Raw genomic sequence first — 24,145 nt, 5'->3', positions numbered from 1 at the left:
AAGGAAGTATTTTTTCACACAACGGATAGTTAAATTGTGGAACTCCCTGCCCCAGGATGTGGTGATGGCTGCCAGCTTGGAGGGCTTTAAGAGGGGAGTGGACATATTCATGGAGGAAAGGGGTATTCATGGCTATTAGTTAGAATGGATACTAGTCATGCTTCATACCTAACCTCTCTAGTATCAGAGGAGCATGCCTATTATACTGGGTGCGGTGGAACACATGCAGGATGGTGCTGCAGTTGTCTTGTTTGTGGCTTCCTAGAGGCACCTGGTTGGCCACTGTGTGAACAGACTGCTGGACTTCATGGGCCTTAGTCTGATCCAGCAGGGCCTTTCTTATGTTCTTTCTTATGTTCCCTTGCCACCTCCCAGAAGCATGTGACTGGCCAATGTGAGGTACAGGATGCTAGAGTAGATGGACCTTGGCCTGATCTAGCTGGGCTGCTCTTATATTGATGTCTAAAGATTCTAGAAATGTGGAGGTAGGGACTGATTCTGTCCATATGCCAGAATAAAAATACTAAGCAAACTCCTTCAAAAGCTGCTTGTGTGCCTGCTCCCCAGACAGGTTTCCTTGGATATCCGGTTTTAATTCAGTCTGTGTACACGCATGTCCTTGAAAAAGAGACTGCTTTCTCTTGGTTGCTTTAAGAACCAGTGTTGGACAAATGTCTATTCCTTGTACATTTTAAACTGGCATTCCTCCTTGCCTTTTGTGCTCCCATGGACGGGGGAATAAATTTCAGAAAAACATTGATTACGGTAGTTAGATATGCAACACAGTGAAACATCTCAACTTTCTGATGTCTCATTCAGCAATGTTGGGGGTGCATTGCATACATTACCATTTGCATTTCCTGGTATTGCTGTGGCCAGTGGTCAGTGCCACTGGATAATTTCAAACAAATTTTTAAAACGTGATTTTAATGCATGCGTGATGTACATTTCCCTTGTGCCTCTGGAAAGCTGTCTGAATAACTCTTGCTAAATAAATGATACGGATCAAGCCCGTGAAAACGATGCTGTCTTGCCTTCTAGGTAGTACGGTGGCTCAGCAGGTTCCTGTGCAAACCATCCAGCTGCATCAGGCCCCCCAGCAGACGTCTCCTACAACTGACAGCAGCACTGACCTTACTCAGACCTCTTCCAGCGGGACAGGTAAGCACAAAGCTACCTCCCCAGCATGGCTGCCAGCCAGAGTGGTGTTGAGTTCAGAGCAATGAATTGGTGCTGGTGGAAAGTGCCGTCAAGTTGCGGCCGACTTCTGGTGACCCCCCCTGGGGTTTTCAGGGTAAGAGATGAACAGAGGTGATTTGCTATTGCCTGCCTCTGTGTAGCGACCCTGGACTGCCTTGGTAGTCTGACATCCACATACTAATCAGGGCCTGACCCTGCATAACTTCCGAGGTCTGATGAGGCTGCATTGGCCCGGGTGCATCCAGGTCAGGGCAAGGATTTGGGAAACTGAGGTTCGGATCCCTGCTCTGCCATGGAAGCTCACTAGGTGACCTTGGGCCAGTCATGCTTTCTCGGCCTCACCTACCTCACAGTGTTGTTGTGAGGATAAAATGAAGGGAGAACAATGATGTAAACTGCTTTGGGTCCGCAATGGGGTGAAAATTGGGCTATAAATAAATGAATAGTCCTAGGCCTTGTAGACCAGTATAGCACGTCTTTCCAAAGGCCTGGACCTTTCTGATTTCAACCTGTAAACTTTCTATTTTGGTTAGGTTGCTTTCTTCAGTATCCACAGCCCATTCTTCTGGTTCTCATGCCAGTGATTGGAGAGCTCTTGAGATCTTTATGCTTGTTAGGGATACATGAGAGTGTAGTCAGTGCTAGCTGAAGCTTATTTTAAATAATTCCTGTCTTTGGAGATATGCTGGGGCAAAAATGAACCGTTGCCTGCAATACTGTGTTGCTTTGAGGTTAGCAACTCTTGTCTGGACCATGCTGAGAAAATAGCAGAACTCCACTGAAAGCATTGGCTGTTCTAATGCAGCATAATTCTGGTGCCATCTAGTGGAATTAATGGGAATCTGTCTGGATATGAAAATTCCGTACTGTCCTTCTAATCAAATTATATAAATTGAGTTTCCAAATTAATCAACTCATTCCTATCTCCATATTGTTCCATATATTATATGCCAGCAAACTGGCATGCGCCACTGACCTATCTGATGGACCTCTTTGCAAACATGCATTTGCTGTATTAATTCTTTGTCTTAAAACAAATAATATACTTCAAATAAAATAATATGGCAGACTTCAAAAATTGTTCCAAGCCTTAGCAGCTAGCTTGGAAGCAGGAAGAGATGGTGACCTTTGTGTACAGAGAAGGCCCATGTATGTCTGTGCACCTAGTAAAATGTATCTGAACAAACTAAAGCAATCGGAAGAATCTCACTACTTACAGTAGAGCAACATTAAAACCAGCAATAAAGGCAATAAAACAAGCAATGGAAGAAATCCTTAAAATCAGCCACATAGTCAGCTGCAAAAGGTAACCACCAGCACCATAGGAATAACATTGATTATTCTATTTAGGGCCGGGCAAGAGCAAAGGTAGCGTAAGACAGAAGGCCAGAGAATTATATCTGACTTCCTGTGTGTGTAATGTGCTGTCAAGTTGCAGCCAACTAATGGCAATCCCAGCAAGGGGCTTTCAATGCAAGTGGGAGGCAGCGGTAGTTTGCCATTGACTTTCTCCGTGGACTCTTCTTTGGAGGTCTCCCTTCCCAGTACTGACCCTGCATAGCTTCCGAGATCTGATGAGATCGGGCTATACCATGCTGTCTTCCCCCCCTCCCCAACCGACTCCCTCTCCCAATTATTTATATATTTATAAAGAACGTTTGTATGCTGCCTCTCCAGACCTGCTTCACAATTAAAACAGTAAAAACAATAAAAATGATATTGATAAGAACAAATAAAAAAGCCCTGTCGCTGGTCGCTATACACCTTGCCTCTGAAGGCAGGAGCACAGAGAAATGGCAGTCCGAACAATAGAGGAGGCAGTCCTTCAAGAACCCCAGTCCCAAGCAATTTGTGGTGCCATTCTCCTTTCAGCCATATAGAACAACTACTCTGTGTAGGATCCGTCCACCAGTACAAGTATCGAATCCTTCGTGTAGCAAGTATGCACGAGGGGCTTGCAACAGGCCAGGGAGCGCCACATGCTGATCTCTCATTCTCTTCCCCCATTGCCTCCCCTGCATTTGCTTGCTGTGCGGACAGGTCCTCTGATACTGCATTTCAAACAAGTGAGCCAACTGATTCCATTGATGGGGAGCGGGAGACTGAGGCACTGTAGGGATTGACGCTTGTGTGGTTTGCCTTGTCAGTGACCCTGCCAGCGACTATCATGACTTCATCGGTGCCAACCACAGTGGGAGGCCACATGATGTACCCCCCTCACACGGTGATGTATACGCCTACATCAGGCCTCACGGATGCTGGACTCGCAGTTCTCAATGCTTTCTCTCAGGGGCCATCAGCAATGCAGGTTTCACACGGACAGGTCCAGGAGCAGGGTAAGTCCGAATTAGGACCCGGTGGTATAAAAATGTTTCAGGAGGGGCTGTGGTTCAGTGGCAGAGCATCGGCTTTCTATGCAGAAGGTCCCAGATTCAATCCCTGGCATCTCCAGTTAAAAGAACCAAGCAGTAGGTGATATGCAAGACCTCTGCCTGAGACCCTGGAGAGCCGCTGCCAGTCTGAGTGGACCACACTGACCTTGATGGACCAATGCTCTGATTCAGTATAAGGCAGCTTCATGTGTATAAAAGTGTTTCTAATATAGTGGGTAGTCTTCTTATACCTTTTGTTAATTATCAGGTGCTTCAGAGGAATTAGAGTTTTGCTAGAGAGGAAGTGGTTGGCAGGTATTGGGGAGGTAAGTGGATGCTGCTGATTGCTCTGCTGTGTAGTCAAATATTAGTAACACTTAAGGAGCTCAGATGATTTCAAGTCAAAAGTTCTAATTCTGCTGCCAAACAAGACTCAAGTGCTGCTCAACATGGAATTTTGTGTTCTAGAAGGGTACATGGCCGTTGTATTGCTAAATGTTCAGAGAGGCCTTGTGAAGTTTCAGAAATAACTGGAAAGAACTTCCCAGTCTGCTAAGCTGAGAAGAACTGGGATCTTACTGACTCCGATGTTCTTCCTCTGCTACTCCCTGAAATGCCTGTCCAGCTACTGACCATTCGAAACACCTAGATTTTGGAGGGGTGCTGTGGTTAAGTTCGGCTGTCGTATGGGTTAGATAGTCGAGCTTGGAGGTCACCAATTCAAGCTGTTCAAAGATGCTTTCCACTGTTGCAGCAGTCAAGAGAGAGACCCAAAAGTCCAGCATCTTCCACATCTTCCTTTGATGGGGTTGGGACTTCGCTCCATCCTGCAGACAGAGCATCACTTGCGGTAGCCTTAGCAATGGTAGATAGAGCTGCAAAACAATCTGAAAGTGAAAACATTGTATGTGGTGGGGATTAGCAGGGGCAAAGTAGTCTCCAGTTTTGCTTTCCTTGGAAGCTTGGGTGGGGATTAGATCACCTGACCCATGAGGGTGCTTACAGTGGTAGAGTGCATGTTTGCATTCAAAAGGTCCCAGGTTCAATCCTTGACATCTCAACTGGAAAAGATCTTGAGTAATAAAGGAAGCTGCATGTTAAGGTACATGTTTCTGAATATAAATGACTAGAAATGCTCTTATATTTAAGTATAACCTTTCATTGGATTTTGTTTAACAAAATATTGCTCACTTTTTTTTTGAAAAATGTTTGATTTTTGTTTTAGCTTGTTCCCAGCTGATCTTGTGAAGTTGGTTTAATGGTGCTTTTTGCATTAAAAATGCCATTGTGATTGCAGCTGAATTGCTCAACATTTTGTTTTGTGAAGTGGTGTTAATTTTGAATAACAGCTTATTGCGTGTCTGTGACTCTCTGTCTGGCAGGTGGAGTCCCTCAGGTGTTCTTGACAGCGCCATCGGGGACGGTTCAAATCCCAGTCTCAGCTGTCCAGCTTCATCAGGTAGGTACAAAACAAAGGGCTGGATCCCAACTAGCATATCTGTGGGGGCAAGGACTTCTCTTCATGGAGTATGCTTTCCCCACCTCTCCCTTCCTATGGCAGACTGAAATCTGCCCCCTGTTGTTCTCCCCCAGGAACAGGATTTCTGAGGTCATTTGGGGCTGCCATGGGAAGAGGGGAGATGGGAAAATCATATTCCACAAAGAGATGTCCTTGCGCCTGCAGGAACACTAGTTAGGATCCAGGCCAGTGGCCTCCTTTCCCTAGAGTGAAGCTTTCCCAAAGAGACTAAGGATGATCATCATTTTCTCTGCAGTATTTTAAGCTTGTATCTCCAGTGACTGGGTTTGTGGCTCTCTCATGCATAAACCACCTAAATTGCATTCTTGTTATACTCTGTAGTTGTCTTTAAACTTATGATTATCTGAGTTTTGTAAAGACATCCTAAGCATGAAGGTGCATTGTCCTGAAAGATTTAGGATCAGTGACTACGACTGCATTCAAACATCATAATTAACCATAGTTTGTAAACCATAGTTTGACCAAGCCCTGGTTAGTCATAATGTCTGGTGTTACTTTGTTAGCAACATTTTATACTGATTGTAGTTTTTTTCTGACATCTGAATTCACAAATCAGGTATATTGAGTACTGCTACTCCTTGCAGCCACCTGGCCACAGAGGTGATAACATAGGAAAGATATCCAACCTGCCAAAAGGCAGAAAGGGGGCAAGAAGCAGATAAACTGGGGCTCTGCACAAAAGCTGATCTTTGTTATTTATATCAGAGCTTGTTGTGTGAACCGTGGTTTGAACAATCCACTGTTTATCAGACTGTCTGAATTCAGCCTGTGTTTCAAGTTGCTTGAATTCTTTCAAACACTTCAAAAATTGGAGAACATCAGGGATTTGTTTGTTTTTTGGTTCTTATAGGTTATCCGGGCTGTGTAACCGTGGTCTTGGTATTTTCTTTCCTGACGTTTCGCCAGCAGCGGTGGCAGGCATCTTCAGAGGAGTAACACTGTAGTAAAGACTACAGTCAACAATAGCCATGCAGATTAGCTTTGGATTTCACACATTAACAGATCACTTCAGGATACAATGGTTCCATATTAACATACCACACCCTCATTACCACATTATCTTGATACTTACAGGACAATGATTAGCACATTACCTTTGATACTTTTTGCAGGACAATGATTCAGCTCAACCCAACCCCTTTCTGACTATATATTACTCTTCCTACACACTTGACACTGAGAGACACTGTCCTTCAGTGTTACTCCTCTGAAGATGCCTGCCACAGCTGCTGGCGAAACGTCAGGAAAGAAAATACCAAGACCACGGTTACACAGCCTGGATAACCTACAAGAACCAATGAACTCTGACCGTGAAAGCCTTCAACAATATTTTGTTTGTTTTTGTTTACATAGCTCTCCTGGTTTTTTTATGATATGTTCTGCATATAGATTGAAGATATAGGAAGATAAAATACATCCTGGTCTGACACCTTTGCCAATTGGAAACCGTTCTGTTTCAATTCTGTCCTAATAGTAGCCTCTTGTCCAGAGTACAGGTTGCGCATTAAAACAATCAGATTTCTTTGAAAACCAACACACTCATTTCTTTTAAAACCAACCATAACTTTTCATGATTCACACAGTCAAAAGCTTTGCTGTAATCTATGAAACAGGAGCTAATTTTCTTCAGAAATTCTCTCATATTTTCCAGTAACCAACATAAATAAGCAATATGATCTCTAGTGCCTCTTCCTTTTCTGAATCCACTTGAACATCTGGCATTTATTGTTTCATATATGGCAACAGTCTTTGTTGTAAGATTTTGAGCATCAGTTTACTCATGTGAGAAATTAATGTGATGGTCTAATCAATAGTTGTCTTAGACCATCTCCTTTTTTTGGAACTGGAATGTAAATTGATCATTTCCAGTCTGGGGGCCATTGTTTGGTTTTCCATATTTGTTGGCATACTCCTTTTAAGATTTTGATGGATTCCATTTATGTGACTTGAAATAGCTCTATTGATATCCCATCTACTCCTGGTGATTTGTTTCTCCCAATTGCTCTCAATGCAGCTTTCACTCCACTTTCTAAAACTGTACATTGTTCTTCAAAAATCTTCTTGGAAGGAATCTGTCATCCTTTCATCGCTTTTGTATAGTTCTTCAGTGTATTGTTCCCATCTTGTCTTTATTTTGTCCTGTTCAGTTAATGTATTACCGTGTTGATCTTTGAACATGCCTAACCGTGCTTTAAATTTCCCTTTGATTTTTTGGATCTTGTGGAACAGATTTCTCGTTCTTCTTTTTTTCCCTGTTCTCTTTTATTTCTTTACACTGGTTATTATAATAGTTTTCTTTATCTCTGTGAGTCACTGAAATGTTGTATTTAGACTTTTGATTCTGTTTCTGTCACCTTTTACTTTTGCTTCTCTTCTATCTTTAGCAATTTTAAGAGTTTCATTAGTCATCCGTCGAGGCTTTTCATTTCTTGTGGCTACAGGAATAGTATTTGCACATTCTTCCTTGATAATATCTCAGGTTTGTGGAATTATTATGCTACAAGTAACTTGATGGCATGTTAAAAATCACACACACATTTAGGGAATGAGCAACAACAAGCAAATCTGGTGATTCCTGTCACATGTCCTTATGGTTACTACTTATGGTTAAGATTGTTGTAGCAACATTTGTATAATCACCTAATTGAAATATTGTGTATTTTCCTGTTTCATTCAATGTGAAATATCCTGATAACTTATCCAGTGCCATCTTTTATTACATCAATGAATCTTACAGTCCCATTTCTAAGGAAGATTTGGCTGTGATTCTGAAATTATTAGTAAAGATATGAGGACAGCAGATGTATTTGTGGACTAATGTTTTAGAACATCCCTTATTTCTAAAACTAAAATTATAAGCGAGATGTGTTTCTTATGCTTGCCTCTTTATAACCAAGGTTTGATCAGTTAAGGTATGTTCATCGTCGTGTCTTCAGTGCAGTTCCGCATGGGACTGCGCAGGCTAGCTGTGGGAAATTTTTAAGAAGCTTTTCCTGAAGCTTCAGAGCTATTGGAGTGCTTCCCACCCCTTTGCCTAGGCCAGGCTCCCCTCTTCCTGCCCAACTGGTCATGTGATGGGGCAGGGCTAGTGCTCCTCAGTTCTCTTCTTGCCGCCATGGGAAGAAGGTATGGACTTCAGAGCAGCTGAATGAGAAAAATGGCCTTATTCGAGAAATATGGGGAATGTGGCACTAAGATGGCCCAAAAGTGATGACCATCAGAGCTGTTTGTTTTGTCTGGGGGAAGGACATATTCCAGAGACATGCTCCATTTGTAAGTCTTTTACCCCCAAAGCTCATCATGAGAGGGCTTCCAGGCTGAAGGCCTCATTGTGAGAAAAGGCTATGAAAGCCATGGATAAACCCCCTGATAAGCATGATGCCAGCACAGCTTCAGTCCTGTCTTTGGCGCTTCCCCCTGCTAAGAAGAGCAAGAAGAAGACGAAACACTTGTCTGAAGCCCCTAAGGCACCGAAGGATGCTAAGTCCAAGAACCGGGCCTCGACTCTGACCCGACAAACAGAACTGACGCGGGGAAGCTCTACTGGTTCCGACCGGTTCCGATGGTCTCCTCGACACCGATCACCAAGCCCATCACAACGCCGGGGGGGGGGGGGGGGAGGATCCCTGAGGCTGAGAACACAGATGGTGGTGGAAGACCTGGACTGCCCACAATCGCCAGGTGTGAGGGGCTCCTTGCTATGGAGCTCACCTGGGGTGGACAAACTGCTTCCATCGCATCCGAGAACCCCATCTCCAGAGGTGCCCATCTTGAACTCGGCACTCTTGGATCCGAGAGAGAGAGATCACAACACCAGGAGCTAGAGAGCCCCAGAGAGATCGCAAGTGGGACTTAGAGCCAACTAATGAAGGTTCTTTGTCTGCGCATCCCTCATGGACCCAGAGGTCAATCCAAGAGGGGAAGCACAGATCCAGAAAGAAACAGAGATCACCGTTGCCTCTCCAGGGACCGCCTTCAGAGAAGGAGGTCAGATCCAAGTTGGAATCAGGAGGTGTCATGGAAAGCACCTCGGAATCCACACCGGAGTAAGGGTTTGGCCAACCGGCATCTCTTTCCTATTGGGAGGATATACGTCTCTATGCAGACCAACTGATCCAGATGGCCATAGCCTTGAACTTGGACTATGCCTTGGATCCGATGGATATGGATCTGATTATGGATATTCTGGACAAACCGGACATGGGCCCCATAGCCCTCCCATTAGTCAGGGGCGAAGATAGCCCCCCCCCCCATCACATGACCACTTGGGTGGGAAGAGGGGAGCCTGGCCTAGGCAAAGGGGCGAGAAGCACTCCAATAGCTCTGAAGCTTCAGGAAAAGCTTGTAAAAAAGTTCCCACTGCTGGCCTGCGCCTGCACAGTTCCATGCATGCCTGCGCAGAAGACATTCGATGAACAGCAGTTACAGGTAAGTGCAACACTGTTTTGCTCCAGTCTTCTTCACAACTATTATCATTACTGGGAGGAAATACTGCAATTAAGAACAAGCTTTCACCTTATGACTTAATAAGAGACACTAGGACTACGGTTCCTTAGTAATCTTTGGTGATGCTTCTGAGATTCCCCCATGACTGTCAGCTCCAGCATAGACTGCTTCAAGGAATCCTGGAACATCCTTACCCCTACTAATATAATGTCATGGCCCCTGTATGAGTAGGAAGGAATGTACCAATGCCAAATCAAGATTCTCCCCTCTGCCCATCATAGTGTTGAATGCATGATGGCGTAATTTTTCAAGGCACCACTCAGCCTCTCTTGTGGCACAGTCTGGGGATCACAACCCTAAACTGACTTTTGATCTGATTTATTTATTTATTTATCCCCCGCCCCGCAATAGTACACATATTGTGAACATATTTGGCTTTGTCCAGCTCATCTCTTGGCAGGTCTGATGGTCCTCAGTAACGCCACTGGATAACTCTTCCAGTTCCGTTGCATCCATTTTGATCTGGGGTTATTGGAACTGCATTATCCTCAAGGTATTGCCGCACCTTTGTCAACATACTTTATGTGTCATGGTTGCTAACTGTCCCATCCCATTCTCTTTTTGTCTCTGCAGATGGCTGTCATCGGGCAGCAATCCAGCAGCAGCACCAACTTGACAGAGCTGCAGGTGGTCAACTTGGATACATCACATAGTTCCAAGAGTGACTGAAGACCTCTGAGGACCTGGGAGGGGAAGGGGGAGGAGAGTGTGCACCTGGCACCCACACCTGAAGCAACAGCCGCCAGCTTTGTGCTGCGCACGGCCCCAGGATCAAGGGTGCTCCTGAAGTTGCACCCCTGGCACCAGGATTTTGGCGGTCGCTATTTTTGTACGGACTTTGTCACTTATTTATTGTTGCCTTTTTCACGTTTTCTTCTCTCACAATTTACACACACGCACGCACAGACATAAAAAAACACACACACACACACACGTGCATATTAATGTGGCTGCAAGGCCAGAAGGAGGGAACTAAGCATGGGCTACAAGGGGGGTGGCTTTGCTGTATTTCAACCTTGCATTTACTGTTATCTTTTCTCCTGTCTCCCCCCTCCCCTCCAGCCAAAGAATCTGTCTCCCCCAGGTGGGAGAGTTTGCTCTGCCATGTATATAAGCCTCAGTCTGTTTTCCGTTACTGGAGTGGGAGTGTATTCTGTCACTCTCTCTTCCCTCCCTAGCGTCTTGCCACCAGGCAGAGCAACAGTGGCTGTGGAGGAGAAGATGGAATAGAGAAGGGCTTGAAGGACACATCAAAGGGAGCCTTTCTTGTCAGAATCAGGCAATCTCTCCTGTCTTTCTAAAAACCATGCTGGGGCAAAAAGGGCTCCCCCTTTCCCCAAAGTTCAGGACCTCCAAGCTGGCCGCAGCGTTGTGCCTTCAAGCAATCAGTGACTGCGTTGTGGGCTGGCCACAGTGTTGGTGACCTGCCTTTATTTTTAGCTTGCTTCTGGCCAGAATCCCCCACCCCGGGTTCTGCTGAAGTGGTTAGGCATGGGGTGTGTGGGCACAGAAGGCAAAGCATCTTCGGGATACCACCCCTAAGTTGGTTCACTCACAGAATGTTTGGTTAACAAAAGCAACCTGATAGCTGGCTGCTATTAGTACAAGCTTTCAACTTTTTGCCTGTTGAATCTGGCAACGTAACACATTTCACTGCCAAAAAGAGTTTTTGTTAGCCTCACATTGCCCTTCATGGAAACACATTCGGCTGCTCTGAAGCCCAGTAGCTGCAGTTGCTCCTAGCCTTTTGGCGGTGCTTGAGGAGCATCCCCCTCAGACAGATTTTGTTGTTTTTGCTGGCGTTTTCCTCTGGGAAAAGGGAGGAATTGAGCCACAGTCCTTTTAATTAGGTAGGGTTATAAAGGAAGGGGTGGGGAACAAATAGAGAGAGCTCTATTTTTGTAACTTTTAAACTTGATTAAAAGCCTTCCCATGCAGTTGTGCATCATACTGAGGCATCAGTAGACAAGGGCGCAATAATCAAAGTTGGTCCACACCTTTGGTTCGGGCAGCCCTGAAACATGACGGTGTGTTGTATCATCGTCAGCCATGTTCGACACGTGTCTGCCAGGAGGCCCTCAGTTCTTCCTTGGAATTGGGTGGATAGGATAGGGCAGGTGAGGGAAATCCTTTTCCCATGGGGCATATGTGGGAAGTACAGGAGTGATGGCAGCTACTGTTGAGTCTGTGTTTTTTTTTTCCGTTTGTTTGTTTTAAACTCCCTGTCATGTTGCTTCAGCATGTGGCTTGGGGTGAACAAATGCAAAAACGGGGGGAAAAGGGAAAAGTTGCAGGGCTACTGAGTCTGCAAGGGAGAACAGGAGAGTACTTTGTGCCTCTCAGTGGGAGCGGCAAACTCTCCCACCGGTAGAGAAGCTGTGCTGTTGGATAGATGCTTGCACACAATCATGTACTTCATTCTAACCAAACAGGAAGCAGTGAGGGGAAGGAGTTCTTCATCCCTTCCACAGGAAAACAAGGAGTTTCTTGCAGCGAGCAGCTTAGTGGTTTTGCCCCCCAAGGGACAGCTGTGGAGCAAGGAGGCTGCAGACTTTTATGGGGAAAGGAAGCAGCTACTGTAACTTTTTTCTTTCATTTTTTAATTAAAAACAAAACAAAAACAAAAGAAGCCTTGAAAAAAAAGACTTTATTTTTCTAAGTGTTAAACTCAGTATTTATGTAATTCTTAAAGGAATTAAAGTCTGGCTCCTGTACAGTTTTCATGGGGTTTGTACTGGGTGGGGTGGGGTAAGAAATGGGCCATTGAGGGCTAGGGAGGGGAAAAGGAGAGGAAAAGGGGCCTTTGTATTGTAACCTTTTGAAATTATTTCCATGAACATTAGCGTTTAAACTGGTCTCCTGTTTCAAACTCCTGGATTGGATTTAGTGGAAGGGTTGAGCCAATGCAGGAAGGAAGTAGCAGATTTGCATTTGTTGGTTTGGTTCAGTCAGCCAGACTCGAAAACTCAAGCCCAACCCCTGCTTGACCTCAACCTATGTATGTTTAATAGCAATTCTTTAGCATCCAGGAGAAAAAGAGAGGCAGAGGGGAGAGACCAAAGCAGCTTTTTGGTTAACCCCTCCCCCCTTTTCCCCTCCAAGCATGATAAGCCCACAAAATCTCTGAACTCTATAGAAATGCTCTTTCCATTTGGCAAGGGGGGGCAATACAGAAGTAGTGGCGGCTACTGTGGAATTGATGTGCTTTTTCCCTGTCGTGTTGCTTCAACATGTGGCTTATGGGTAAAACAAATGCAAAAAAACTCAAAACACATTTAACAAATTCCACTGTTACCTAACTGTGTTTTGGTGCAAGGGTTTTATTCGCACACTCCTACATTCTTACAGGTTCTACCCAAATTAAGTTCTGCCTGCCTGGCAGGTTGCAAGGTCTCCACAGAGCTGTGTACTTAATACTATGGTTATGCTTTGAGCTAAACTATCTCTCCATCCATCATTAAAATATTTTCTTCATAAAATACATGGTTGCCATAAAACAGGGTTTTAAAAACCCCGTTTCCAGTGCTGAGCTTTATGATGAGCGTTTGGGTTCAGGAGAACACGACATCTTGGGCAAATACAGAGATTTTTACCAAGTAATATTTTATCACTGTGTATATGTAACCACTTTGTTCAGCTGTCAAGTGATGAGAATTTTACTACACTTGTGTATTTGATTTGGGAGGCAGGAGATGGGTAAATTTTTCCTTGTGACAGGTTGATTTAACATTCAGTTAGTTCTCAAGCACGGGTAAGCGTGCTCCTTGATAGTCAAATGTATTCATCTGTTGTGGAGTTAATAAGCATGAAGGAAAATTGCATTGTGAGTGTGCAATCCTTTTGATCCAAGAGGGAACCTAGTGAAATATTACGATGATGCTACTTGAGACAGAGGCATATTGTCAAAGAACTAATTCTCTACTCACGTTGCCAACATGGAGATGTCTGCTAAATGCAACATCTGTGTTCTGTTCCGAATTCCTCTGTAGGCTTACTTTTGACTTCCAGTGCTGCAGATCTTGCTCTGGGAAGTCCTCCACCTCAATCAGGAAGTTGCTCTCCTACAAAAAGCAAGCATCTGCAGGATAAACGCTAATGTTGCATGTAATTTAAAGTGTTGACTTGTAAGAACACTTATCAGGGAAGAAATGGCATTTATTGTGTGGTGGTCTTTTTTTAGTTCACTTTACAGATTGTTTTGGGGTTTGTGTGTGTGTGTGTGCGCGTGTGTGTGTGTGAGTGAGCGGCTGTGTGTGGGGTTTGTTCATTTCCAGGGTTGTGTTTCTGGAAGGATGTGACAGTAATCGCAGTACTATGTACAGAGCTTTCTTTTGTATTAAAAATACTCTTTCAATAAATGTATCATTTTGTGCACAGACTTCATATCCTCAGTGTTGCCTGTGAGTTCCAGAAACTGGAAACAACTAAAGTTCAGATTGCTAGCAAAGGTCTGCAGTCTTTACAAGCCAAAAATTATAGAAGGAAAAGCTTATGGGTTTAGAATTCTGTGTTGGTTCACTGTTTGGACACCCAGATGCTATGTGGAACTCATGTTCCCAAGCATATGTTTGTTTAGGTGAACACAGACAAGGACATTTGTAGGGAAGAATCGGTGGGCGGGGATGTCCTTAACCCTTCCGGCCAGATTTCCCTGGGAAATGCTCAGTGGCAGAGGGCTTATGTTGCATATAGAAAGTCCAAGGTTCAGTCCCTGGCATCTCAAGTTGAAAGAATCTCAGCTGACAGGTAGTGGGACAGACTTTACTTTCTTTACTTGAGGATCTGGAGAGCTGCTGGCAATCAGAGTAGACAGTAGTGAGCTAGATGGACCAATGGTCTGAGTCAGTAGAAAACAGTTTCCTATCTTCACTGTCAAAGTGGAGTGTGGTTTTAAAATGCTTAGGCCTTTGGAAAACAGCTTCCTGTATTAAGGCTTTCACATCCCTTCTGCTGAGCGAGAAGTTCCTTTGTGTTTCAAATGATCATTATCACAGCTCAATGTTCAGGTCAGTTAACTACTTTATAAAATTCAACCAAATTGTTTTGGAATGGTGTTCTTCATTGCATTAACAAGAGCAGTGGCCTCCATTTTGTGAGCAGCTGTTAGGCTTATGTCCTGTCCCTAGGAGACATGTCAAACCACTGGTATCTCCATAGCTGTCTGCATAGTGAAGGCTTTATAGGTAAATGTCATCAAAGGTTAACTAAACAGATTCATATGCTCAGAGGCATGCCAGAAAACAAAATCTGGCAATGCTTGTAATAAGTCAAACATCCGCATATAGAGTTTTTGTTTTTTTAAATGTTGGTTGCCACATCTGATGCTGTACATATGCAATCTTTTTTCTGCCTCTATTACATTGTGTTAATGATCTAGTCTGTCAAATGTTAATTGTTTCATCACACTCTTGTGTATTCTGGAAGCAGAGCAAGACACCTAACATATATAAATACATTATATTTCTCAGAGTTACCATCTCAACAGTAACTGGAAAAAGGAGTACGTGCTTCAGCCCTGTTGGTAGAATCCATGCAGTGTACAAAAATTAAACTGCACAGAATTTGTATACATGAATCTAATCAAAATGTCCTTTTCTATGGATAAGCAAGGCCAGAAGGATGCCTGTGTGGTTAAGAACCAGACTTAAGGAAACTAAAAGGCAAGAAGGCTTACTTTAAGATGCTCAAATTAGAACAAAGAGGAGTACATACTCTGGCATAACAAATGTAGGTTTACAGTCAGGCACACAAAAGAGAATTTTTAGGAGCATACTTCTCAAAGCATTCTGCCAAGCAAAAAACCATTATTTAAATATATCAGAAGTGGGGAACCACTTGGATCACAAGACAACAAGACAACAAAAGTAGGATCACAAGACAACAAAAGTAGGAAAGGACTGCTGAAAGGCAGAGAGTGCAGAAGAGCTGAATTCTTATTGGTTTCACTTAATAAGATGCTGAACAGCATTTCTCTACGAGGATGAGGGAAGAATGGAGTTAAACAGATGCAATGCAATGCAATGAAATTCTAGGGCTAATTGACAAATTAAGCAACAAGTCATCATGTCTGGATGGCATCCCTCTGAAAGTACAAGAATCGGAACTTGCTGATCACCTAACAACAATAGGCTGCTATTAAAATCAGCCTCCTTACCACAGAATTGGAAAGTAATCAATTTAATTCATTTTTTCCTAGAAAAGGATCCAAAGGAAGTCAGGAAATTACAGGCCAGTAACCTAACATCTGTTCTGGATAAATTCATGGAAAGTTTTATTGAAGCATTTTTTTTAGAAGCCTTGCTAAGGGAATCGGCATGGCTTCAGTTTGAATGCATGCCTGACCAATCTACTGATGTCAATAAGCATTATAAAGCTGGATTTTCAAATAGCATTTGCCTAAGTCTGTTGTTGAGGGCCATTGTGGTGTAGTAGTTATAGTGTTGGACAGGGATTTGGCACACATGGGTTCAAATCCTCCCCGTGCCATGAAGCTCACTGGGTGATTTTGGCCTAGTCATTCCTCCTCAGCCTAACTTACCTCTCAGGATGGTAGTTGGATAAAAAATGAAGAAGCATGCTGCTCTGAGCTCCTTGGTGGAAGAGTGGAATAAAAATGCACTAAATAAAGCTCCTGCGTAAACTTAGCAGTCGTGGGATACAAGAATGAGGTTTGCTCATAGACATATGGGTCCATGGGTTAAAGAAATGAAACAGGAGTAAATGAACAGTTATTGTAATGGACTGAAGTAATAGGATGCGGCAAGGACCTGAAATGGGCCAGGTGCTATTGAATTTATTAATGATCTGGAAGGGGTGAGCTGTGAGGTAACCAAATTAATGGCTAACACCAAATTATTATTTGAGAATGTAAGAACCCTATTGGACCAGGCCATTGGTCCATCTAGTCCAGTGTTCAGTTGGACACAATGGCCAATCAGTTGTCCTAGAGGAACAACAAACAAGGCATAGAAGCCAAGGCCTTGCTTACCTCCTGGCCCTGTTATACAGAGGTTTACTGCCTCTGAATATGAGGTTACCTTACCATGGCTAGTAGCCATAGATCAGGGGTGGGGAACCTTTTTCCTGCTAAGGGCCATTTGCGCATTTACAACATTATTCGGGGCCATAACCAGGTGTAGATCTCCCAGGGGGGGGGGAGACTACGGTTTCCAGGTCTCCAGCCACCACCTTGAGGTTGGCAACCCCAGGGAAGACCAAACAGAAGGCCTGGAGGGCGCCCCTGCTCCCTCGTCCTCCCCCGCTCCCAGGCGGGAGGGCAGCCAGTGGTAGGCCTGAGCAAATGAGGCGCCAGGAGGCAGCCGATCCACAGGGAAGGAAGGGAGGAAGGAAAGAAAACAGAGAAAGAGGAAGAGGGAGGGGGAAAGAGAGAGAAAGGGAAAAAGAAATGGAGGGAGGGGGAGAAAGAAAGAAAAGGATGGAGGGAGACAGACAAAGAGACAGAAAAAGAGGGAGAGAAAGGAGAGTGACAAAAAGTTGAAAAAGAAAACCCTTCCCCCCCACACACACACCTGTGCACGCCGGCCCCAAGCGACCAGGCCCCAACCTCCACGCCTCCCCCCCACACCCCCGGCCCCAGAGCTCCCAAGGGCCGCAGAAAATGTCCTCGGGGGCCGCATATGGCCCCCGGGCCTGAGGTTCCCCATCCCTGCCATAGATTATGCATGGGGTAGAGAAAATCCTTCACGAATCTAATTCTCATTTAAAGCCATGTATGCTTGTAGCCATTTCTATGTCCACTGACAATGAATTCAACAATTTAATTACATGTTGAGTAAAGAAGTTATTTTGTCTGTTCAGAATCTATTGCTCAACCACTTCATTGGGTGGCCCCAAGTATTCTGGGAGAGGGAGAAAAAGCGCTCTCCACTTTCTCTGCCCCATGCATAATTTTACAAACTTCTATCATGGCTCACTTAAGCTGTCTTTTTTTTCTAAACTGAAAAGCTCCAGACTTTTCAGACTTTCCTCATAGGGAAGGGCTTCAACTTCTTAGCTATCTGAGTTGTCCTCTTCTGCATATCTTCCAGCATACCTCTCTTCTGGGGGCTATAGTGACCAGAACTGCACACATGATTTATAATGATTTAAAACACTTATTAGCTGTGTTTCTTCCTTGCAGAACTCAAGATGGCTTACATTATAAATAAAACAATAAAAACAATGATAAAACCCATAAAAGTTACAGTTTAAAAACTCCAGTTAGGACTGCCAATAATAAAAGCTAAATCAAACTCAATCCCATATAAAACTGTCTTCAGTTGCTACCTGAAGATCAACAATGAGGGGGCCCAGGTGCTCCTCCCTGGGGAGGTTGTTGCATAACTGTGGGGATGCCACAGACAAGGCCCTCTCTTGTGTACCCAGCAAACAAGCCGCTTTAATTGGTGGGACGGTCAGAGACTCTGCTCTGGTTAGACCTCACCTAGAGTACTGTGTTCAGTTTTGGGCACCGCAATTTAAGAAAGATGTAGACAAGCTGGAACGTGTCCAGAGGAGGGCAACAAAAATGGTGAGGGGTCTGGAGACCAAGTCCTATGAGAAAAGGTTGAAGGAGCTGGGTATGTTTAGCCTGCAGAGGAGAAGACTGAGAGGGGATATGATAACCATGTTCAAGGACTTGAAGGGCTGTCATATAGAGTATGGTGCCGAGTTGTTTTCTGTTGCCCCAGAAGGTCAGACCAGAACCAGTGGGTTGAAATTAAATCAAAAGAGTTTCCGTCTAGACATTAGGAAGAATTTTCTAACAGAGCGGTTCCTCAGTGGAAAAGGCTTCATCGGGAGATGGTAAACTCTCCTTCCCTGGAGGTTTTTAATAGATTAGATGGCCATCTGTCAGCAATGCTGATTCTATGATCTTAAGCAGATGATGAGAGGGAGGGCGTCTTGGCCATCTTCTGGGCATGGAGTAGGGGTCACGGGGTGTGTGGGGGGAGGTAGTTGTGAATTTTCCTGCATTGTGCAGGGGGTTGGACTAGATGACCCTGGTGGTCCCTTCCAACTATGATTTTATGAGGGCATCTCCCTGTGATCTTAATTCTTGGGCAGGGACATATGGGAGAAGACAGTCACCAATGGCAAAGAGGGACCTGGCAACCTTAACATTGCCCTCCTCGACACATTCCAGCTTGTCTACATCCTTAAATGATGGTGCCCAAAACTGAACACAATACTCTAGGTGAGGTCTAACCAGAGCAAAGTGTTACCATCTCTTCACGTTGTTTGGACACTATACTTCTGTTGATACAGCCCAAAATCGCATTTGCCTTTTAAGCTACCGCATCACACAGCTGACTCATGTTCAGACCCCTCCTTTTCGCACATACTACTGCCAAGACAAATTTCCCCCATCCTATAATTATGCATTTGATTTTTCCAACCTAAATGCAGAACTTTACATTTATCTCTGTTGAAATTTATTTTATTTCTTTTAGCCGTTTTTCAAGATCATCCTGTATCCTGACTCTGTCTTCTACCGTATTTGTTATCCCTCCCAATGTAGTATCATTTGCAAATGCTGCTCCGCACAGTGCATAATTAATATGCAGAATTAGGATGTAACGTGCATTGGGCCACAAATTTAGATGGCTATAAAAGGAGATTAGAAAAAATAATGAGCAATAAATACTTCGGTTATTCTTAAACTAGTTGCTATAGCCTCGGTTAACAAGATGCTCGCCTAGGTGGACCTCGTTCTCTCTCAGCAAAGTCCTTCTGTTTTGTTGTTTTAGGTACAAATATAAAGGCCAATTGCAGAGCGGGGGGGGGGGGAAATGTTAAGAATGTATTCGATGTGTGAATGTAACGTTGTGAGCCGCCCTGAGCCCGGCCTTGGCCGACGGAGGGAGGGGTATCACACCAAATAAATAAAGAATAAAGAATCAGCTATTATGCACCGGACCACTGCCGAGGAGCGGAAGAGGGACTCTTTATATAGTTGCATTACGACAGGAAGTGCACCAGTGCGAGAGTAGAAACATATTCGCTGGGGTTGACTCTTCACGCGGACACCTCCGCCCTTGCCGCGCGAAAGGTCTTTATTGGTCGAAACTGTCCCTCGTACGGATCCGTAGCAGAGCGACGGCGGGGAGGGGCGGAGGGCGATAGCAAGGCTGGGTCCGCGCGCGCGACATTACGCGCATGCGTCCCGGTCACCCGGAACTTGTGGAGCTTTATTGGCCGGGAATAGGAGCAGTGGCCGCGGGAGGTGGCGCCGCCGCGTCTCCTGTGGTGGTTGACCAGGTAACGAACGAGCCCCGGGCTGTTTCTTTCTTCTCGGCCTCCGCTTCGGTGCCTTCGGGGATGGGGAAGGGGGGTGCCTGTGCCGGGTGTGGGCAATTGAAGCTCCCCGCCCGCCGCTGGAATTGCCCCCCCTTTTCCCAATGGAGGAAAAGCATCGACACAGCTGGAGCGTGGCCTCTGCTTCCCATCTCGTCCTGTTTTGCTTCTGTCTGCAGCCTTTCAGGGAGGGGTTGGGGAAAAGGGGATTAGACAATGCCTCGTGGGGCGGATTTATCCATTTACTTGGTGATGAGCACTGGCTGAAAGGTTCTGTGAATGGAAATGCCTAAAGCCACCGGGAAAAACGATGGAACAAACTAGAGATAAAAAGACAGAGTTCTGTATTTAAATCGGATTTTTCTACAGTTTAAATCTTTTCTTAAAAACTGACTTTATGATATTGTTGAAGGCTTTCACGGTCAGAGTTCATTGGTTCTTGTAGGTTATCTGGGCTGTGTGACCGTGGTCTTGGTATTTTCTTTCCTGACGTATCACCAGCAGTGAAATACCAAGACCACGGTCACACAGCCCGGATAACCTACAAGAACCAATGACTTTATGATCTTTGGTCTGAATGGAATTCTCTACTGAGTTAAAGCCTGCTTTTTATGTAGAGGGAGAAAGTGTCTTGGCTTCTGCGAAATGAATGTGACGTGGTAGGGCATGTATTGATCATTGCATGAAACTATGGATGTTTCTGAACGTTGCAGATGTATTGGTTCTTGTAGGTTATCCGGGCTGTGTGACCATGGTCTTGGTATTTTCTTTCCTGACGTTTCGCCAGCAGCTGTGGCAGGTATCTTCAGAGAGACACTCTCCTTCAGTGTTACTCCTCTGAAGATGCCTGCCACAGCTGCTGGCGAAACGTCAGGAAAGAAAATACCAAGACCACGGTTACATAGCCCAGATAACCTACAAGAACCAATGAACTCTGACCGTGAAAGCCTTTGACAATATGTTGCAGATGTAGTCTAGATGTGTGCTTTTCATTTCATGTGGAGGGATTTGCCTGGTACATGTGACAAAACAGTGCAGGTGATAGGTATAGAGAGCAGTTCCCCTCCCCTCTGTTGTGTGTGTCCATCCCAATGTTTGTACAGAACCTACATGTATACAAGTTGTACGTGCATAGGCTGTACCCTTTAGCTGTTCAGGGACTTGATGGGATAAGCTATGAAAGAGAAAATGTTGAAATATTGCAAACTGTCCTTGGCCTTCAGGATAAGATGAGTTACAAATAGAAGTAACTTACAACTTTTTAAAAAGTTAATTTTCCTTAAGGCATAGGCCATCTTGAATGTTTTATTAGAATTTGGAATATGAAATACTCTTTTCTACAATGATGAACTAAAATGGCTTTGTTTTCTAGTAGTTTCTATTTATAAACAAAACATGTGGGTATTGATTGCAGTTGTAAGCTGTTTATTTCAGTTTCTGCCCTGTCCTGTTCTAGCATCTTTTGAGGGTTAGCAGTTTAAAAAGGCAGCAGAAAAAGAAGCAAAGTAACAAAAAAGTTAACATTTTGTTTTGGTGTAGTTCTTACTTTTAGGGAAGAAAGCCATCGTATATACTCCTAAAAGGCAAACTGTGCACTAGGTTTGGGTATAACCTGGAAGGGAAAGTAAGTCCCTTTTTTATCATATGACTAGATGTGTGGAATGTGTCAAAACACCTTGATTCCTTAGTACCACATAGCACTAACATTACAGCTTCCAGTTTGTCCTTTGTATTTGAAACTATCTAATCAGACAACCTTAGCACCCAAGTTCACATGACAGGAAGCTGGCGCACAAAACACAATGTGATTGCCTCTCTTTATATGATCTTGGTATAACTGCCATTGTGGTGCAAAAATTTCCATGTTCCTGCTGGCTTCTTGAAATTGATATGAGAAGACATTAGAGGAACAGTTAGATTCGAGTCCTGTAGCACCTTAGAGACCAACAAGAGTTTCAGGTTTTATGGTTTCGAGAGCCAAAGCTCCCTTCATCAGACACCTTCATCAGATGGGATTGTTATTTCTGTTGCAGGCTAGTTTGTACCACTGTGAAACTAGGGTATTTGGATTTCCCCCCACTTAAAAATTGAAAAAGTAGCTTAAGCAGGTTCATTTCTAAACAGACCTTTTCAGGATTGCACTCGTTGCACTGTAATCTATTTAGAGGTTGTGTGTGAACCAGCAGCTGCTTCACACATGCCTGTTTTCTTCCACAGTTTAGGAAAAGCTAAGAATAGCATATGTATGTTTTGTGAAAATTGTCCAAGTATTTTTTAGCAGGTGCATGTGTTTCCCATGAGCAATTTTTAAAATGTGTAATTGTGGCAAATATAATCTGGTTTTCATGCAATAATATGTATTATCTGTAGTTTTTTCTAAACTCTTCTAAGAAATATGGTGTGTAGTATTTCACTATGTTGTGGATTTTGTTGTTAATCTTTCCTGGATAGGTTTAAAAAACTGCTCAGAGTGGTCCTTGTTTTACCTGCTTACATGCCTTTCTAACATAATAATTCTTAAAATGCATGTAGCTCTTTTTCTGAGTCTGCAAAATGCTTCATATTATTTTAGCAACTGGTAGAAAAAACCTGTGTGGTAGACTGTTGTTGTCTTGCTGGTATTCCAGAAATGGGATTGAAGCTTGAGAGTGTAGTGTGTAGTTTAAGGCCTCCTAGTGAACCTAGGAGATCTGTGGCTCACAGTTCACCCCTCTTAATTGCTTCCTGTTTCTTGTTCTGGTGAGTTCAAGCAACAGAATGAGGAAAAGGGTATCTGTGTGTACACAATTTTCATGAAAATATAAGAAGCAGCAGTTGGTCAGTCACATTAAATGGAACAGCTCTGGAGCAAGTACTTTGTGGATTGTAGGTTTGGGTGTAAACCAAGGTGGATTAACAGTGTTGTGAGGTTTATTTATATTTTTCACTAGAATCCTCATAGTCCAAAAATATTTTGTTTTGCCAAAATAACAGTTCATGCTTAATTATTTCGTAATGGTTAAGCAGACCTAATCTTTGTTAAGTGGTCTTTTCGTTTCATGCTTGTTTAAGAATGTACAAATTGTGTTGCTTGATTGGGTCAAGATTTATCCAGTCCAGCATTCTTTGTGAGAGGTTCAGCAACCAGTGGAGGCTCCGCTGTGTTCTTCCTTCTGCCAGTTCCATGTAGATTAACCTCAGTTTTGTTTGTTGTCAATCCCTTGAGAAGAAAACAAACAAACAGAAGAGTTAGCATACAGGGTGCTAAATGGATTAATTATCAAAACTACAAGACACTTGGTGCTTTTGTAGGGTTGCCAACCTCCAGGTATAGCTGGAGATCTGCTATTACAATTGATCTCCAACCGATAGAGATCAGTTCACCTGGAGAAAATGGCCACTTTGGAAGGTACACTCTATGACAATGACAATGAAACCTTTATTGGCATAAGGTACACTCCATGGCATTGAAGTCCCTCCCCTCCCCAAACCCCACTCTCCTCAGGCTCCGCCCCAAAAACCTTCCACCGGTGGCGAAGAGGGAACTGGCAACCCTATGCTTTTGCAAGTCTCCTTGTTCTGTTGCAGTGACTATGCCCTTCTACAGGTAGGGCATTTGGAACACTAGTAAATCAAGATTAGCTGAACTTTGAGGTATTCAGGGAACAGACATGTGAAATTTAGTTTAAGTGACCTTTGACATACTGATGCACAGGCTAATGGACGTTCATGCTAAAAAGATCCAGAAGTTTAGGGAAGTTGAATAGACTTGCGCAAGGAACTAAGGGGGTTACCGCACTTGTATTCCCAGCGATGTATTAAGAGTTTGAAAATGTTATAAAAAATACTGTTTGAACTTTGTTTGGCCCCTTTAGCTGTGAAGACGTCTTCTAACCATTTTTTAGCCGTGGTATCCAAAAACCCTTTTAAAGCGATGTTTTTTTATAACATTTTCAAACTCTTAATACATCGCTGGGAATACAAAGTGCGGTAACCCTATCGGTGTGAAGAGGGAGGGGCAAGCATTAAAAAGGAAAGTGAATCCTTTTGAGCAGAATATTCTGCAAATCGTGGGATCTTTGTGTATACAGCCTGAGGTTCCTCATATTATTCTCTCCCTGGAGGAGAATACCTATAATGGCAGCAGGCTGTAAAAGAGTGTAGAAAACCATGATTTAAATCTAATCTTACTGACTAGTGATTTAAATTGATTTGATTTAAATCAAATCCACCCTGCTGTTGATATAAATCT

The 24,145-nt window shown here is 43.8% G+C and overlaps 1 protein-coding gene across 1 annotated transcript in view; it reads left to right on the top strand.

The window, feature by feature from the left end:
- SRF (serum response factor) overlaps window positions 1–10,525 on the top strand; it is a 77,608-nt gene extending 67,083 nt beyond the window's left edge. The window contains exons 4-7 of the mRNA XM_056852910.1: window positions 1,042–1,161; window positions 3,348–3,536; window positions 4,955–5,031; window positions 10,192–10,525. Of these exons, the coding sequence (XP_056708888.1) occupies window positions 1,042–1,161; window positions 3,348–3,536; window positions 4,955–5,031; window positions 10,192–10,287 (482 nt within the window). The 3' untranslated portion in view covers window positions 10,288–10,525. The remainder of the gene's footprint in view (window positions 1–1,041; window positions 1,162–3,347; window positions 3,537–4,954; window positions 5,032–10,191) is intronic.
- The last annotated feature ends 13,620 nt before the right edge of the window (window positions 10,526–24,145 follow it).

The sequence above is a fragment of the Euleptes europaea genome, chromosome 7 (genome assembly GCF_029931775.1).
Source record: "Euleptes europaea isolate rEulEur1 chromosome 7, rEulEur1.hap1, whole genome shotgun sequence".
Taxonomy (NCBI): domain Eukaryota; kingdom Metazoa; phylum Chordata; class Lepidosauria; order Squamata; family Sphaerodactylidae; genus Euleptes; species Euleptes europaea.
The sequence above is the reverse complement of the archived record's forward strand: the minus strand, read 5'-3'. Positions and strand labels throughout refer to the sequence as shown.